This window comes from Balaenoptera ricei, chromosome 1 (assembly GCF_028023285.1).
Source record: "Balaenoptera ricei isolate mBalRic1 chromosome 1, mBalRic1.hap2, whole genome shotgun sequence".
In the NCBI taxonomy this organism is placed as follows: Eukaryota; Metazoa; Chordata; class Mammalia; order Artiodactyla; family Balaenopteridae; genus Balaenoptera; species Balaenoptera ricei.
The window spans coordinates 25,115,168-25,131,460 of NC_082639.1; the positions used below are offsets into that span (position 1 = coordinate 25,115,168).

Sequence of the window (16,293 nt, forward strand, 5' to 3'; positions counted from 1 at the left end):
CCGCACTCACCGATTCTCCCTTCTCTCCCGGGGAACCCGCGTAGCCGCGCTCCCCCTTGATGCCCTGACAGGCAGCAAAGAGAGAGGGAATTAGCCCCGTGGTCCGCCTGCCACGGCGCCGATGCGAGGGGTGGAGACTGCAGCAGGCACACAGACTGGCACTTAGACACAGAAGGCGCCCCGGACGAGGCTGGGGGGCCAGAGGGGTGGGCTGCTCCCGGAGCGGAGCGGAGCGGGGGCGCCTCTGCAGCCTCCCACCGCCACTCAGTGGAACGGGGGTCACGTCCACCTAACAGGCGCCTCCGCTGGATCTCCCCAACTCTCCCCTGCCCCCGGGGAGGCAGACCTCTGTCCTCTCCTAGTCTGGGAGGCTCCGGGTGCTCTGAGAGTCTGGCCCTTGATGTGCAGCGACTGTGGTGGGCCCCCCAACGTGGAGAGGGAGGCCAAGCTCCACTACCAAGGGGGCTTATGGGGTGGGGGCTGCTCTGGACGGACAGCCTGGCAGAGACACCAGCTGAAATGCTCAGAAAGGAGGGAGCCCGCTGAGGATGCCCAAGCCTGGCTGGTCCTGATCACCACCCCACGGCTCGGGTAACCCCAGACCCGGCTCCCCTTACTCACAGGCAGCCCCGGGGGGCCCATGGCACCTGGGTAGCCAGGTTGCCCTGGAGGACCCTGCAAAGAAAGGGAGACATGATGGACCAGCCCCCCAACATTTCTGTCCCCATCCCTGGCTGTGAGGGCGGCCAAGGCCCGACGGTCTGGAGCTGCCCCTCAGCAGATGCCCCGGTTACAGCCACCCCCTTGGGCCATTTCCCCCAGACCCAGCTCCCCTCGGTTGTGATCACCACCACAGTCCTGGATGCTGGGAGCTGAGCCAGAGGAGAAGGCCCAGGGCAGGGGATGATGAGGACCCGGGTGGGGGCAGTGCAAGGGGCATGCTGAACGCTGCAGGAAGAGGGAGGGAGAAAGCCCCCAGGGATGGAGGTGTTTGCCCCTTACAGGGAGTCAGGGCACATGGAGATCAACTTCCTTTGATCCTGAGGGATCCCCCAATACTGAGGGAATCAGGGCTGAGGGGCAAAGAGTTTCAAAAGAAGGAGTCCACCTCCCATCTTCCACCCAGCAGCCATCCTGGGGGTCCCAGCCTCCGTCTCCCCAGGGCTCTTCATCTACCTCCATCCCCTGCTGCCTCCGCTTACCGGTTCCCCCTTCTCTCCTGTCGGGCCCCTGAGGCCTCGCTCTCCTTGAAGACCCTTGGAGAGAAAAATCATGAGAAACTGCAGGGGAGGGCAGTCTCCACGCAGCCCCTGACTCCTCCCTGCAGCCCCCCAGCCCTCTGTCCCCATTCTAGGCAAAGGTGGGGGGCTGCTGGTGGCCCCCCCCTAGTGTCCCCAGAAAAATGACCATAGGGGGTGTGCCCAGAAGGGTAACTATCAGAGGTGTAAATTCCCACGTAAGGGTGCCTCTCAGGAGCATGCCCCCCGAGACAGGTCACCACAGAGATATGCCCGCCCAGTCGGGTGACTCTCAGAAGGTACTTCTCAGGCGGCTGTCATTGGTGTGCCCTACTGTGACCACTGTCTGGGGTGCACCTTTAGGAGGGTGACACATGTGCTCCCCCTGAGGGGCAGCTGTCCAGAGAGGGCTCCCTAGAGTGATGCTTCCCAGCAAAATGTATCACCCGACTCCCAACACTTACCTCTCCAACCCCCCGCCCCAGCCAAAACCCACATTCTTTTAGGGACGCTGGGGAGGGACAGGGGAAGGCTCCCTCCAGAGCAGTCCCTTCACTTTCTAGGTGGGAAGGGATATCCACTTCAATCAAAGCCAGAGCCCCCATCCCTCCTCACTCCTCGCCCTGGCCTTCGTGGATGCACCGCACCATTAAGGGGCCGTGTCTGCCCCTTCTCCCTCGTGCCCTCAAGAAACGGCACCCAAACCTTTCCACAACACAAGGCAGATGGCTAGACGGACAGATGGCCCCTTCACCCAAGCAAGCAGAAACAGACAAGGTCCGGCCAGGATGAGGACGTGGGGACAGATGGAGCTGTGACAAGGAGAGGCCTTGCTCCCTGAGCCTCCATCACCAGGCCTGGGAGGAGAGGAGCTAGGCCCCAGGGACACGAAATCTGACAAACAGGAGGTTAGTTTCCATGACCCAGGAGGGAGCAACAGTGAGGATGAGGATGACTCAAACATACTTGTGACGATGACGAAGGCAGAGCAATTAACGACACCTGGCAGAAGGAGGCGGCCAAGACACTGGGCACAGAGGGGCAGGGCCCCACGACACCCAGAAGCCCTACTGCTGGCATCACGTGCCCAGCCTCAGAGCAGACTGGGACCGGAGCCAAAGAAGAGGAAAGGAAGAGGAGGAAGTTTCCTCTAGGATGATGGGAAAAGTTGCAAGCATGGCCGCCTTGAAATCCCTGGGGCGCCTCTGGACAGTCCTGCCAAGCAGCAGGGCAGCAAACCTGTGCCAGCCTGCAGTGTGAAGCCCTAAAGCTTGGGCGTCTCTGCCGGGCTCTGGGCCAGGTGCCTGGCAGGGCCCCAAGAACTACTTTCAGCAAATCTTCAGTCAACACCAAAGGTGGGAGAAGCAGGAGGCAGAGTGAGAAGGCAGGGATAAAGAGGCCCCTAGAGGCACCAGCTTAAAATAAGAAGGTAAAATAGCTCCAGAGGATTTAGGGGGAGTTATGTGTGACTGTGGGAGAGAAAAAGGGAAACGGAAGGGGGGAGAAGAGAGAAGATGAGAGAGGGAAAGCAGGAGAAGAAGGAGAAGGGAGAAATGAAAAGAAGTCAGAGACTGGGAGGCCGTCCAAGCTGCTGGGACCTCAGGGAACCTGTGTCGTTAGCTACCGAGCCTGCAGGGGGACAACGACAAACATGGAGGAGGGAGGCCAGGGCACGACAGGAAGGGAGACAAGCAAAAGCCACAGAGACCTGGCTGGCAGGGGAAGGGGAGGTCGAGCAGCGCTAGGTTCTTACAGGCAATCCGGGGGAGCCAACAGCACCAGGAAAACCTGGGGGGCCCTGGTGGGAGAAACAGGCAGGTCACATCTCACAAGCACGGTAACCCTGGGTCACAGTCTGGGGCTGAGAGGTCACAGGGAGAGGAAGTCACGGGAATATTTTCAAGGCAGCTGGAAAAGAGACTCATCCCAAGTCTTGGCCCAGAAGACATCTGCTCCTCGCCTTGGCTCCAGGAAGAATGGCTCTGCCATCAGTAGAGATGCGCAACAGCCCCCAGAGTCAAACCACCTGCCCAAGTCTTCCCGAGTCCGAGTGAATCCTGGTGCCAGAGTGGAAGCCCATCATGCCTGTTACCTGACCTCCATGAGCCCCCAGGTGGGGGCTCCCTGGTTCTAAGAGGCTCCCACCAGCCATTGTTTTTTTCCTCCAAAGAAAGCATTTTCAGTTCTTCCAGGCTTTCCTAGTCACTTCTATGTTCCTGCCATATCAACACCACAGAGGACTCCAGGGTAGATGCTCCTAGTCTAGCCTTTGTAGGCTTGTCTTAGAGATGGCCCTACAGAGCGATAGAGGGCCGCTCCATCTTAGCCCCTGGCCCCTGTCTGAAGGTTGCCACACGCTTTCCTGGCTGCCCAGACCATGAGCCATGGGTGCAAAACACAGCAGGGACAGGGCTGCAGAAACAAGGATGCGCCCTGAGGGCCTCCTCTAAGCAGGACCACAGGCAGAGCGGGGCGGAGCAGGCCTGTTCTGGGGATTCGGTGGCGGGAGGCCACCGTCCCCGCAGATGCTCTGATGAGGGAAAGGAGAGGGAAAGGAAGTTCCCTCTTTCTGTCCTGCCCAGCTTCCCGGAGACAAGGCAGCAGAACGGTGTCTGGCTTTACAACCCCTCTGAGAGCCTCTCAAGCAGGCCAGGAAACCCACAGATACTTACAATAGGGCCTGGAGGACCCGGAGAGCCCCTCATGCCGGGCGGACCCTGCAAAGGAAGCCAGGGAATATGGATGAAGAGGCTCAGGCCCACAGCGCCCCGAGGTCTCCGCAGCCCTCCTCCCAGCCTGCCACAGACCCAGTCAACAGGCAGTGCTGTCAGAGCAGGATGTTAAAGCTGACGTTAAACCTTTCATTCGGTTCATTCAATCATCCAACAAACATTTATCGAGCAGCTATTATGTACTGGGCACTGGTCCAGGGGCTGAGGACACAATGACAAATGGAACATTAAAATCCCCACCTTGTGGCGCTTACATTCTAGGGAGAGGTGGACAGTAGTGCATGGAACAGAGGCTGGCACACGGGCGGTGCTCAGTAGACACCTGCGGCGTGTTCCCAAATGAAGGGAATACACAGGATGCCAGACAGTGAGGAGCGTGGGGCAGAGAGAGGGACTGGGCATCGAGCACGGGTGTGCGAGTTCTATTTTAGAGAGGGCGGTCAGGGAGTGTCTCACCGAGAAGGTGATATGTGAGCAAAGGGCTGAAGGGGTGAAGGAGCGGGCCTTGGAGGAGAGTTGCAGGCTGAGGGAGCAGCAAGGCCAGGGGAGGAAGAGTGGCCCGGGGCCCAGAGCTGTGAGGAGGCCCGGTGCCAGGAGAGCAGGTGAGGCCAGAGCAGCGTGGGGCGCCGGTGACCTAAGGCCTCGAAGGCCCCTGAAAGACTCCCAAGAGAGGCAGGGAGCCACCGGAGGGCCCGAGAAGACTTTTGGCAGGAAGGAAACTGCCCTCGGGAACTGAGAGTCATTGAAGTGGAGACCCCAGCCACCTCGGGGTCCAGCCCAGGCAAGGGCCCCGCTCTTACCTCTTCTCCTCTCTGGCCGGGCAGTCCCGGAGCACCGGGCAGGCCGGGGCTCCCTACACAGCCCGGATCTCCCTCGTTGTTGTCCCCCTGGAGCGGGATGGACGGTGAGTGTGAGCAGCCCCATGGGGCCCGGGGCAGGGGGTGAAGAGAAGACGGAGGCCCACTCACCCGGGCCTCCTCAGCTCTCGGGCGCTCCCGCTCCATGAAGCACTGCGGACGACAGCCAGAGGCCCGGTCAGCGGGGGGCAGCCGCGAGCTCACCCTGCACCAAGGCCACCCCGAGCCCAGCCTCCTACCCGGGCGCAGCTGTCGAGGCCTGGCACGCCGGGGATACCCTGGTCTCCCTTCTCTCCACTTTCCAGGAGGGCCACCGGGTGGGCCGTCTGCCCCTGGACACAGTCCCCGCAGATGCTCTGATGAGACAAAGGTGGGGGGTGGTGGCGTGGGGCCCGGGTCGGAGAAGGCCAGGATGGGCCTCATGGGGGAAACCCACTCCGAACTCAGCCAGGGGCACCCTGCTGGCCGGCACCCACCCACTCTCTTCCTCCCCAGCCACATGTCTGCGGCAGCTCTGCTGTATCCTCAAGGGACCCGATCCCAACACTGGCTTTGAGTTTCCTCCAGGAAGAAGCTCCGGTAGGGCCAAGCCAACGCCACTTTCCAGACAGGCGTGTGGGAGGAGGCGGAGGGGCCTGGGGAGGGACCATCTGTCCCGGCTGTTCCTGCAACCTGCACCCAGTGTGAGGACATGCCACGAGGAGTTAGACTGAAAAGGCCAGCTCCAAACACCAGCTTCTCTGCCCAAGGGAGCAAAGGAAACAGCTGCAGGAGGAGCCAGGCCCTTCGCAGACAGCCTCTGGGATGGGGCCTGCCCTGCACTTCCCAGTGGATCACGGCTCTTACAGGCTCCCCAGTGGGCCGGGCCTGAAGTCTTCCTGACAAGAAAGTCCTCCTCTTACCTGGAGGCTTTAAGCTCTTTGGGTCACAGACCTCTCTGAGAGTTTGATGGAAGCTGTGAGTCCGCTTCCCCTCAAAATGAAACCTACTAGTGAAAACTAGACTACAGTTTCAGAGGACTCGGGAGCCTGGCATCTATCCACGGCCCGGCGGGATGTCCACGGGCCCCTAGAGGAGACGCTGCTCCACCTCCACTGTTCGCTGCAAAGCTCAGTGATAATGGTTGTCATTTACTCAGCACCCATGATGCCAGCAATGGTGACAGGCCTTGCACATTATCACATTCAACCCTGACACTGCAATGAGGCAGGTCATCTTATAAGCGCTCTGGAGATGAGAAAGCCGAGGCTCAGAGAGACAGCATGACTTGTCTAAGGTAAGTGGGACCCTGGATCGGACCTTGGTCTGTCTGAGGGCCAAGGAAGCGCTCTGTCCACAGGCCCAGGCTTCCTCTGGGCTGTCGGTGCCCATCTGACCCCTTCTCCAGACCACACTCAGTTCCTGTTGGGGGCCCTCCGTGGAGCACTTGATCAAGAAGCCATCAGACAACATGTTACACAGAGAAATGTCGAATCCTGCATTTGGAGTCGCATAATCACTTGCCCAGGGGCAGGACTTGGGGAACCCTGGCTTGCCAGAGGCCTAGGGCAGAAGAGCGGGGGTTCACTGCCACAACCCTGCCGGGATCCAACCTGTAGCTGCCGCCAGGAGGATAACCCGACCTCAGGCTGCTTCTGGAGATGACTGCTGTCCAGAGCAGCGGCGGGGCAGGCGGTCCCCATGCTCTGTCCTGACCAGGACCACTGGGGTCGTGGGAGCTCCAGGCCACTGACCAGCCAGTGCTAGAAGGGGGTGACCAGGACAGGGGCTCTGGAGGCCAAGGCGTGGGAGGGACCCCAAAGGATGCTGAGCTGGAGGAGGGAAGAGTCCTGATCTGGTCTCTAGAGGTAACTGAGCAAGGAAGCGCTGTGTCACCCCTGGTGCCCAGCGTGGGAGATCAGACCAGGCCACAGCCCTCGAGCATGGTCTTAATGCTACTGACAGACCCTGGCACAGGCCGACTCTCCCTTCAAGCCCCAAGTCCTCTTTCTTGCCCCACTAGAATCACCTCTCAAATCCCTTCTCCTCCCTGGGTTCTTTCTGGATTGAGCAGAGGATAGCCGGAGCCTTCTTCCAGGCCCCTACCCAGCCCTATCATAGAACATAACCTTCGCAAATCCCTGCCTGACTGCCCGCCAAGTGCACTTTCACCTTCCCTGCCCTGCCCCCGTGTGACCTCACTGGCAACTGCTGCGGGCAGGTCTCCGAGTTACCACTGCCCAGAGCACCCATGGCCACCTACCTGGGTGCCTTCACAGGATTCCTTCAAACACTCGCTCAGCAAACACTGACTGGGAGTCTGTTCCGAGCCGGCCCCTGACCAGGCCCCCTCAGCTAGATGCCTGGCACGCACGGTTCCCACAAACAGCTCCATCTGCAGCTCTCTGTGTGTGGTGCCACGCAGCTGAGCGCTTACTACAGCGATCCCCTTAGGGGAACCCCTGCCAGTTCCTAGGCCCTCCCTCTGACTCTCTTACCTTAAGGACATGCTGTTCAATGGGCAAGGATCCCTGCAAGAGACAGACACGAGGGCTCAGAGGGCGAGCGGAAGGGGGACGGAGACTTACGGCACCAGGTGGAGCCTCGGGAAGCCACATGGCTTCCAGGTTTCTCCCAGCCTCGGAAGACGGAGGGAGGAGGGACCCCCACAGCAGCTAAGGGCGCTAGCATGGCAAGCTCAGCCCTGGGAAGAGCAGGGGGGGCGCAGGACAGTGAGTCCAGGCCGGTACCTACCAGCTCTGCGGTCAGCCCAGGCTGTCCTGGCAAACCGTTGTTCCCCGGCACTCCCTGCAGCCAAGAAGAGACACGGGTGAGTGGACACCTCTCTCTAGCCCGTAGGTCACCCAGATTCTTTCTCACCATCGCCACTGCCTCTCCCCCTCATCCTGAAGAGCTGAGAGCCCTGGCTGACGTCTATCCTCAGCTCAAAAGTCTCCAGACTGTTTGTAGGGGGAGCTGAGGAGTCCCAGAGGGGTGACCCACCCCCCAAAACCAGTCCAAATGATTTCTTCCCCTACATGTCAGGGCAGTGGGTCTTCTATATAGTAAATAACTATTATTTCTTTCTGTGCTAAGTACTTTTCCTATATTTTCTCACTATATTTTCTCATTTAATCACCACAGTTGTTTTGGTGAGGTAAGTGTTATCTCCATCTTAAAAACAAGACGAAGAACTCAGAGAGGCAAGCAACTTGCTAAAGGTCACAGGACGAGCAAGGCACAGCGGTGAGATTCAGATTGAGGACCACTGGCTTCAACCCCTCTCTTAACCACGATTTCTGCATCATTCCTCAAAAGACATTCCCCAGAACACTCAGGCACACACAGGGTGGAGGCCTGGGAGTCATACCCATCTAGGTGCAAATTCTAACTCACTACCTGTACAACTTTTGTCAGGTTACTTGCGGGGAGGTGGGGGGGGGAATCTCTGTGCCTCAGTTTCCTTTTCTGTAAAACAGTGGTAGTTTGTGGTGAGACTTAAAGGAAATCACGGCTATAAGGAGCTTAGTACAGAGCATGGCACGAGGGATGCTCACGTTAAATGTTTACCACCCAGACTCTGTTCCCCTTACAGACTCACAATGCACATCTGCATGTTAAATACTCCATGGAGGCAGGGAGTATGTTCGGTTTGAAACCCCCAGTGCCCCACCCCGAGGAGGCATGCCTCAGATACATGCCGAGCGGACGCACTGCTGCTCACCCGCTGCCCCGACACAGGATTTCCTTGGCCCGCTCTGAGAGCTGGCCTCCCTTCAAGTCCCAGCTCCCAGCAATAGAACACGTTACCCTCCCTGGCAGCCCGCCCGATTTCAGGCCAGGCTCCACCAGGCCTGAGTCAGACCTAGAGTCCGTCTCCCCCGGCCCCTCCTGCCCCTCCACGTGCCGTCACCCAGCCCTGCTCATTCCGAGCCCTCAACGAGTTAAGAAGGCAAAGTGCTTAGAACAGCCCCCGGCACAGGGGAAACACCGTGACCGTGTTAATTCTAATCATGCCCCTAAATGATCATTCATCCCCTGCCCCACTCTCCATTGTCTGTGTTAGTTCAAGCCTGATACTTTGTGATTTTCTTTTTCTGCGCGCCCAGAACTATACCTCCCACTTGTTCTACTGTAGAAGTGAAGAGCTACTATGCACTGTCTACTAGCTACCGAGCCGCACACTTCTTAACGTCTGTAGGAATGGATGGGGATTACTGGAGCTCTGGATGCTGTCTATCTCTGAGCCTGTTCCTGCACCTGAAGAGAGGAGCTGCTGGGCCCTCCCTTCCTTGAAAGGACTGCAGGAGACGACCAGGGAAGGGGACCTGCACCCTGCCTGGCACGGGGCAGGTGCCCACAAGCAGCAGCCTCGGCTTGGTCTCCAGCACTGGTGCCAGAAGAGGACTCTGGTGCCTGGGACCAAACTCGGTGGCAGTCACTCTTTTCTGCCTCGTTCCCCCAGCATGCCTTGGCAGGGTTCACATGACATCTGCATGCGCTTGTTAATGGGTCACTTTGAAATGACTCTCACGTTTCTCCAAGCAAATTGCAAGCCCCCTGCAGCCTGATTCCTGTTTCCTGGCAGTGCAGCTGGAAGCCCGGACACTTGGTAAAGGTGTGGCTGGCCTGTGGGGGACCCAGAGTTGGCTCTAATTCTGAGCTCTCAATGAGACAGAGAATTGGAATACTGAGAGAGGCTCCCATCAGCAAAGGGGGCCCAGCAGAGCAGATTCTCAGCCCAGGGTGAAGGGAGGTATATATAAAATCATCAGGGTAGCGGGGGGAGAGTAGTTTGTAAAAAGCTTCCACGCAGTCCTGCTCTGCCTTTTCAGGTGAGGCTCACTCTTCCAGGAGCTGGGAGCCAGACACACAGAAGCTACTGTCTGTGCCTCCTAGGGCCTCTGGGAAGTGTGGCCTGGCATGCAAACCTTGGGGAGCCACCCTGCAGGGCAGTGGAGGGCAGAAGAAAGTGCCCTGCACGGGAAAGCCCAAGTCCAGCACTGCCAATTCGGAGCCGATGACTTCAGACAAGATATTTCACCCCCCAGAACCTCACTGTGCCCAGCTGTGACTTAGGGATCCACCACCTTCCTATTGGAGTTGATGTAAGGCTCAAACAAATGCGAGAGAATGGATGTAAAATCATAACAGTAGTTGTTGTCATAATGATGGCTAATGCCTTCCGAGCATTCACTATATGCCAGGCAAGGTTCTACACATTTAGCAAGCATTAACTTGCTTAATACTCACAAAAGCCCCAAGAAGTAGGTTCTGTAATTACAATATCTCCACTTAACAGATGAAGGAACTGAGACACAGAGAGGGTAAGTAACTTACCCAGCATCACAAAGCTAACACGTAGCAGAGCTGTGATTCAAAGTCAGGCTGCCTGGTTCTGGAACACACACTCTAATCATGATGCCACAAGGATCTCAACTCCTACTGCTCGCCCCTCACTCCCTGGCCTCCTTCCTATTCTCCAAACATGGCAGGCACGTTCCCACCCCCAGGGCCTTCGTACCTGCTCCCTTGTCTATCTGTCAGGAATACTCTCCTTTGCAGGCTCTCTCCTCATTTCCTTCAAGTCTTTTTATTTTTTCTTTTTCCCTTTTTTTCCTTTAAGTCTTGATTTAAACATCCCCTTCTTTTCAACACTTTTCTCAAATATCTTCCCTGGGCTCCTCCCATTTTCTATCCTCACTCCCTGCTTTAACCTTCTTATCAGGACATATCACTTTCTAACATACTGTATTTTATTTATTTCTCTTGCTTATCGCCTGTCTGTCTTACTAGAATGCAAGCTCCCAGAGGGCAGAGATTTCTTTCTGTCCACTGCTGTATTGCCAGCACCTAAAACAGTGCCTAGAAAATACTAGGTGTGCAAAAATTTCGTTGCATGAATGAATGTTGAACGCTGCTCCAAAATGGTGAGCTCTGCACCAGTGTCAAGGATTGTCAGCTGACCCAGGTTCTGGGTTCCTGACAGCTGACCAAGGCCCGAGCTTGACACAGGTGTCAGTGGGGTACCTGGGCTACAACAACAGGGCATTCCTCAAAAAAGGTCTGGGAGTACACACAGCCTGCCCTCAGGGACCAGTGCGTCCTCCGTACCACTCTGGGAAGCGGGAGCACAAGGAGTGAGAAATGACACATACAAGCGTTGGGGCAGGGGAGCGGCACACTTGGGGTCTGGCACAGAGCATGCGCCCTGTTGCCTTGCCCCCCGGCTTCTCTTCTCCCTCTTTACCTGAAGCCCAGGCATTCCAGGGGGGCCTGGTGGTCCAGGAATACCCGGAGGACCCTGAAGGAGAGAAGAAACCATCAGATCCAGAAGAAAGTTCTGCCCCATCGCTGGGGGCGCCGGCGTTAGGATGGGCAAGCCTCGGGACGCTGGCGGACAAGAGGAGAGACAGAGGAGACAAGCGACACACACCTGCGGGCCCGGCTGCCAGGAGCTGCCCATCCAAAGTCCCGGAGCACCCTGGGTGGGAGTGGGGATCGCAAAAGAAGGTTATAGGCAATGTCCACACCAAGCACAGGGCTGCGTGGGGACGCAGTTGGCTGGGGCGCAGGGGCCTGTGCGTCTTGGGCACAAGGCCGGAAGCCAGGCCTCACCCCCAGGCCGGGGGGGAAGGCTCTCGGCACCACTTACCGGCATGCCAGAGAAGATGGGGTCCCCTCGGGAGGGGCAGGAGCACTCCCCTGGCTCACCCTGAAAAGAAAAGAGCCTTTGTCAGCAGGGGGCGAGGATGGAGGACCCTCTGGAAATCAACAGCTGGGAGGCAGGGTAGGCTCTAGAGATGGAGAGGGCAGGGTTTAAATCCAGGATCGGCCTCTTTTGACTGTACCCTTGGGTAATCTGTTCAACCTCTCTGAACCTCAGTCTCCTCATCTATAAAATGGGGATAATAATACCAAATGCACAGACTGTCATGAGGATGGAATGGATGAATGTATATAGAGTTCCTGCCATGTGCCAGGCACTCAGCCATCAACAGCTCTTGGTGTTACTGCATTTTTCGCTTCATCATTGTCTGCTGCTGCATAAGTATTCAGCCCCATTCCCCTTGGCCCAGCCTCGCTTCCATGCCCTTCTCTCCTGGTCCCTCATATCCCTGTCCTCTCACTAGTCCTTCCGAACTCAGTTCCTTCCCCTGTCCTGTAACTCAGCGTCCATCTGAAAATGCAGCTGCCTCCCATGGGGGCCTTGGAGCTCTCTGGGTCTCCTGGGATACTGGTTGAGCCCTGGGCCAGCAACCAGGGAGCTAGTGGGTGGCAAGGAGACCAGGATGACTCCTCAGCACCCATCCTTCAGTCCAGAGCCACAGCCAAGTGCAGAGGGTCCCCTGGGTGGCAGAGCTCCAGGGGCTGCTAATTTCCCCAGAGTATTGGTCACAGGTCCCTGGGACTTACCTTTTCTCCCTGCGCTCCCTTTTCACCCTGCAGGGAAGAAACACAGGGGGATGAGTAGATAGGGGTGTGGAGAAAGGGCCAGCTGTGGCTTCCTGCTGCCCCACGACACGGTACTCACCAGCATCCCTCTGGCTCCTGGAAGTCCAGTCTGTCCTTGCTGCCCATCAGGGCCCTGAAGGGAGAGAGCCCAGGGTCAGTGGGCGAGGCTGGACAGCAGCCAGCCATCTGGCCTGCCAGCAGGGGAGGGTGATAAGACAAACAGAAGCAGTGCCAGGCTCCCCTGGAACCCACATCCCAGTGCCCATGTCCTAGAGTAGGAGACTGAGGCCCAAGAGACAAGGCGAAAAGGAAGGAGGAAGAACACTGGCATTTCCCGAGCACCTTCTTGGTGTCAGACACTGGGCCAAGCACCTGTCAGGGAGCACTGGATGGAATCCCCACTCCCAGCCCTGCAGGATGGTATTGTTCCATTATACAGGTGAGGAAACGGAGGCTTAAAGACATTTTGTAATAGACCCAACAGCACGGCTGCACCCAGGTCTGTGCGGCCCAAAGTCCCTGCTCTGTCCTCTTACCCTTTAGTGTTTGACACAATTCTCTCCATCATAAAAGTTCTCTCAGTTGATTTAAGGAGGAGACGGGAATTTCAGCCCCGATTTGTCAACAAGGAATTGAAGGCCCTGAGAGGCTGTCACTGGCCTAAGGTCACACAACTCGTAAGTGTGGCGCCAGAATTGGGAAACCTCCCGGATGGGATTCAACTTGAGGGAAGGCGGTCTGGAGAAGTCAGCAGGGCTCTCTGACGGCTGCTGTCCTGTGGGACAGGCCACCTTCGCATGTGGGACTCAAAGCTCCCTGAGGACCAGGGCCGGCTTCACCTTCACCTTCACCTCTGCCTTTACTGGGAGCTACCTGGGACAGGCGGGGACCCTGACTACCTAGCTGTGCTAGGCAACCACACGGACGGTGGGGACCTGGGCAAGGCCGCAGCCCCTCTGGGCTTCAGCGCACCCTCAGGAGGAATCCATCTGTGATTTCCAAACTGGGTCTGGAATTTCTCTAGGGATCCATAAAGACAGAAAAGATACAGTTCACAGGCTATTTTCAACATTACCAAAAGCCTAGGAAAAATTATACATTTGCCCACAACCTGGCATGACACAGGCTGGCTGAAAGGTATCATTTCTTTGATTTAGGCTAGAATTATATCATCTTAAAAAATTCTAGTGGATTCATGTGGAGTCAAAGCTAGCTATTATACAGGTCTTTGATGAATAAAAATGAGGAAATTCGTATATTATTACCTAATCTATGCAATTTGTTCAACAGACACATCTTTCAGAACATGGGAATCACTGGTGGGACAGCAATAAAGGGAGGTCCTTGAGGGTAACAAGGTTGAAAGTGTTGCTGGTCTGGATAGATCTGTGCGGGCCAGTACGGTAGCCAATAGCCACATGCAGCTACTTAAATTTAAAATAATTAAAATTAAATCTAAAGTTTAGTTCTTCAGTCACACTAGCTACATTTTGAGTGCTCAACAGCCATGGGGGGCTGGTGGCCACATCTCAGGCAGGGTAGAGAGTTCTATTGGGCAGCACTGTTTTAGATGATCCCGAATGACTCCAAGGTTTGAAGTGGAGGGTGGCGGGCAGAGCATATGGGCTTTGAGTCAGACAGACCTGGGTTCAAGTCCCGGCTCTGTTTCCTCACTCTCTGGGCTTCAGTTTCCTCATCTGTGAAATGGGGATAATCATAGCCGTTCCCTTACGGGACTGTTGTGAGGATTAAGTGAATCTCTGTTTGTTTAGAGCTTAGCACAGGGCCTCAGCACGGTCACTGCTCAAAAACTGGTGGTGTTCAATACTATCATTCTTCAGGGGCTCCCCCCAAACAGGGCGGTCTTCCTTCTCCCAGGCCGGGCCAGGCTGAGGCCTCTCTCCTCCCATCCCCCATGCTGCTGGGACGGGCAGGGTCAGCCCCATGCCCTCTTCCTGGCGGCAACGCCCTTGGTCCAAACAACATCCCCAGTGTGGAGCGTGGGGGAGGGCCCTTACCGGAGGCCCAGAGACACTGGCACCAGCAGGTCCCACAGGCCCAGTGGCTCCTTTCACCCCTGGAGATCCCTGTGGAAGAGAGCGTACAAAGGTTGCAGGGCCAGAGTTTGAAGCTAGCTACAATCCAGCAGGTGAGACCAGGCCTTGCACAGCCCTCTGACAAACATCCCTCCGCTCCCATGTCCCCCGTGCCCACTGCCAGGACATTCCGAAGTGTTACAAGTCTAGAGCCCAAGCAGGCAGAGGCTCACCTTGGCACCCTTCTCTCCAGCAGGGCCAGGTGGCCCCCGAGGTCCCAGGAGCCCCTGCAGATGGAAGCACACTTAGTTATCTCTATCCTAGAGTGGCCCCTTCACCTGCCCGTCTCCTCCAGGCCCAAGGCAGACGTACCTGAATGCCAGGCAAACCCTGGGCTCCAGGCTCCCCCTGCAAGTCAGAAAAGGCAGACTGGGCCACAGCTGCCCAAGCCAACCTGCCCCGCCGGCAGACCTGGTCTGGGGTGGGGTGTCTGCCAGCCCAAACTCAGGAGAGCTCCACAAGGAGACTCTGAGGGTCAGAGAGGGGCAGGGGGTCAAAACCAAAGTCCCCAACAGAAACAACCGCAGGCCAGGGCTATGCCCTTGAGCATCTGGGGGCAGGCAGAGCTCTGAGGTTTGGGGGGCAGGTGGGAGTGAGCAGCTGGTTAAGGGAAGTGCTGGGAGGCAAGCAGGCACGCGTAAGGCTGGAGACTCACCTGGGGCCCCTGGACTCCCACTCCTGGAGGCCCTGGCTCTCCCTGAAGAGGCAGAAGGACAAGCCTGTGCTTGAGATTCCCCACTCACCCTTCTCCCCTGTCCCAGCCCCTCCTCCTGGACCTCCTCCACCTCCGCCTCCTCCCTGATCTGCAGCTGATCTCCATTCCCCCCTCCAGGCCCACCGTCCCCACGCATCTCCGCATCCGCACCCTCACCCACACAGAGCTGCAGCCCAGGCCCTCACGCTCACACACACCTGTATGCCCTTCAGTCCTGGGGGTCCTTGAACTCCTGGTAGACCAGGCTGGCCCTAAAAGACACAGGTGAGCCATGGGTCCCTCAGGGGAAAGGGGGCAAGAGGAAGAGAAGGAAAGCCCAGGGAGGGAAGGACAAGAGGGCAGGTAGCCAGAACTCACCGGTTTACCAGGCCGGCCCACGCCTTCTGGCCCGGGATCTCCTTTCAGGCCTGGCTTCCCAGGCGGTCCTGCCCTGTCAGTCAATGCCCCCTGCAGGCTGGGGCAGGCAGTGCAGCCATCACCCTGGTCAGAGATGGGCACAGCCAGGAGCTCATGAGCCAGGCCTGGCAGCCAAGCCAGGAGGAGACATCGGAAAGGGGATCCTTGCGCCCTTCTGAAAGCTCTGCCCCTCCACTGACCCCTCCTCAGCCTGGGATATCAAAATGGGCCCCTGACACGCCTAGCTCTCCTCCCTGCCTCGGAGAATAGCCGAGGCGCCTCCACCCAGTGATTCTGGCATCCCCTGAGGCTCACAGCCTGACCCCAAGTCCTTCCCCTCACTAGCTCTCAGCCTAATCTCTTTCTGCTCATGCAAAAAACTGCCCCCTGCCTGACTGACCTTTTCTCCTTTTGGCCCTGCAGGGCCCCGAACCCCAGGCTCTCCCGACAGTCCCGGCCGCCCCATGGTGCCCGGTGTTCCAGGATCTCCGGGATTCCCAGCATCGCCCTGTAAGGAGTAGGGTTCAAAGAGGGCAGGGGTGATCCAGCTGGAGTAGGGTTCAAGGAGGGCAGGGCACGGTGCCCTCTTGGGACCTGCAGGCACTCAGAGCCCTTCACTGGGGCTGGAGGCTGGGCAGGGAGTGGAGAGTGGGCACAGGGCAATCAGGAATAGGAGGTGGGGAGGGCATCTGAGAGGAGGTGGTGCCCACCCGTGCCCACCAAATTATCTTACCTTCTGCCCCTTCAATCCATGCTCTCCAGCTTTGCCCTGAGGAGAAAGCATTTCCAGCACCCATTCACTCATACTAGACACCCTTAAGTGTC

General features: G+C 57.5%; 1 protein-coding gene across 2 annotated transcripts in view; it reads right to left on the reverse strand.

Annotated features, from left to right (window-relative positions):
* The window catches only part of COL16A1 (collagen type XVI alpha 1 chain), a 51,357-nt gene that overhangs the window by 15,845 nt on the left and 19,219 nt on the right, over nt 1-16,293 (reverse strand). The window contains exons 31-53 of one of the 2 annotated variants that reach the window (XM_059917750.1): nt 16,202-16,237; nt 15,869-15,976; nt 15,430-15,552; nt 15,270-15,323; nt 15,013-15,054; nt 14,670-14,705; nt 14,531-14,584; nt 14,280-14,348; nt 12,341-12,394; nt 12,223-12,249; nt 11,462-11,521; nt 11,243-11,290; nt 11,057-11,110; nt 7,561-7,614; nt 7,305-7,337; nt 5,067-5,183; nt 4,939-4,980; nt 4,771-4,857; nt 3,911-3,955; nt 2,992-3,036; nt 1,203-1,256; nt 622-675; nt 11-64 (exon numbers count right to left, since the gene is read on the reverse strand). In XM_059917750.1, coding sequence (XP_059773733.1) covers nt 11-64; nt 622-675; nt 1,203-1,256; nt 2,992-3,036; nt 3,911-3,955; nt 4,771-4,857; nt 4,939-4,980; nt 5,067-5,183; nt 7,305-7,337; nt 7,561-7,614; nt 11,057-11,110; nt 11,243-11,290; nt 11,462-11,521; nt 12,223-12,249; nt 12,341-12,394; nt 14,280-14,348; nt 14,531-14,584; nt 14,670-14,705; nt 15,013-15,054; nt 15,270-15,323; nt 15,430-15,552; nt 15,869-15,976; nt 16,202-16,237 — 1,350 coding nt within the window. The remainder of the gene's footprint in view (nt 1-10; nt 65-621; nt 676-1,202; nt 1,257-2,991; nt 3,037-3,910; nt 3,956-4,770; nt 4,858-4,938; nt 4,981-5,066; nt 5,184-7,304; nt 7,338-7,560; nt 7,615-11,056; nt 11,111-11,242; nt 11,291-11,461; nt 11,522-12,222; nt 12,250-12,340; nt 12,395-14,279; nt 14,349-14,530; nt 14,585-14,669; nt 14,706-15,012; nt 15,055-15,269; nt 15,324-15,429; nt 15,553-15,868; nt 15,977-16,201; nt 16,238-16,293) is intronic. The other variant, XM_059917752.1, reaches the window with a different exon arrangement.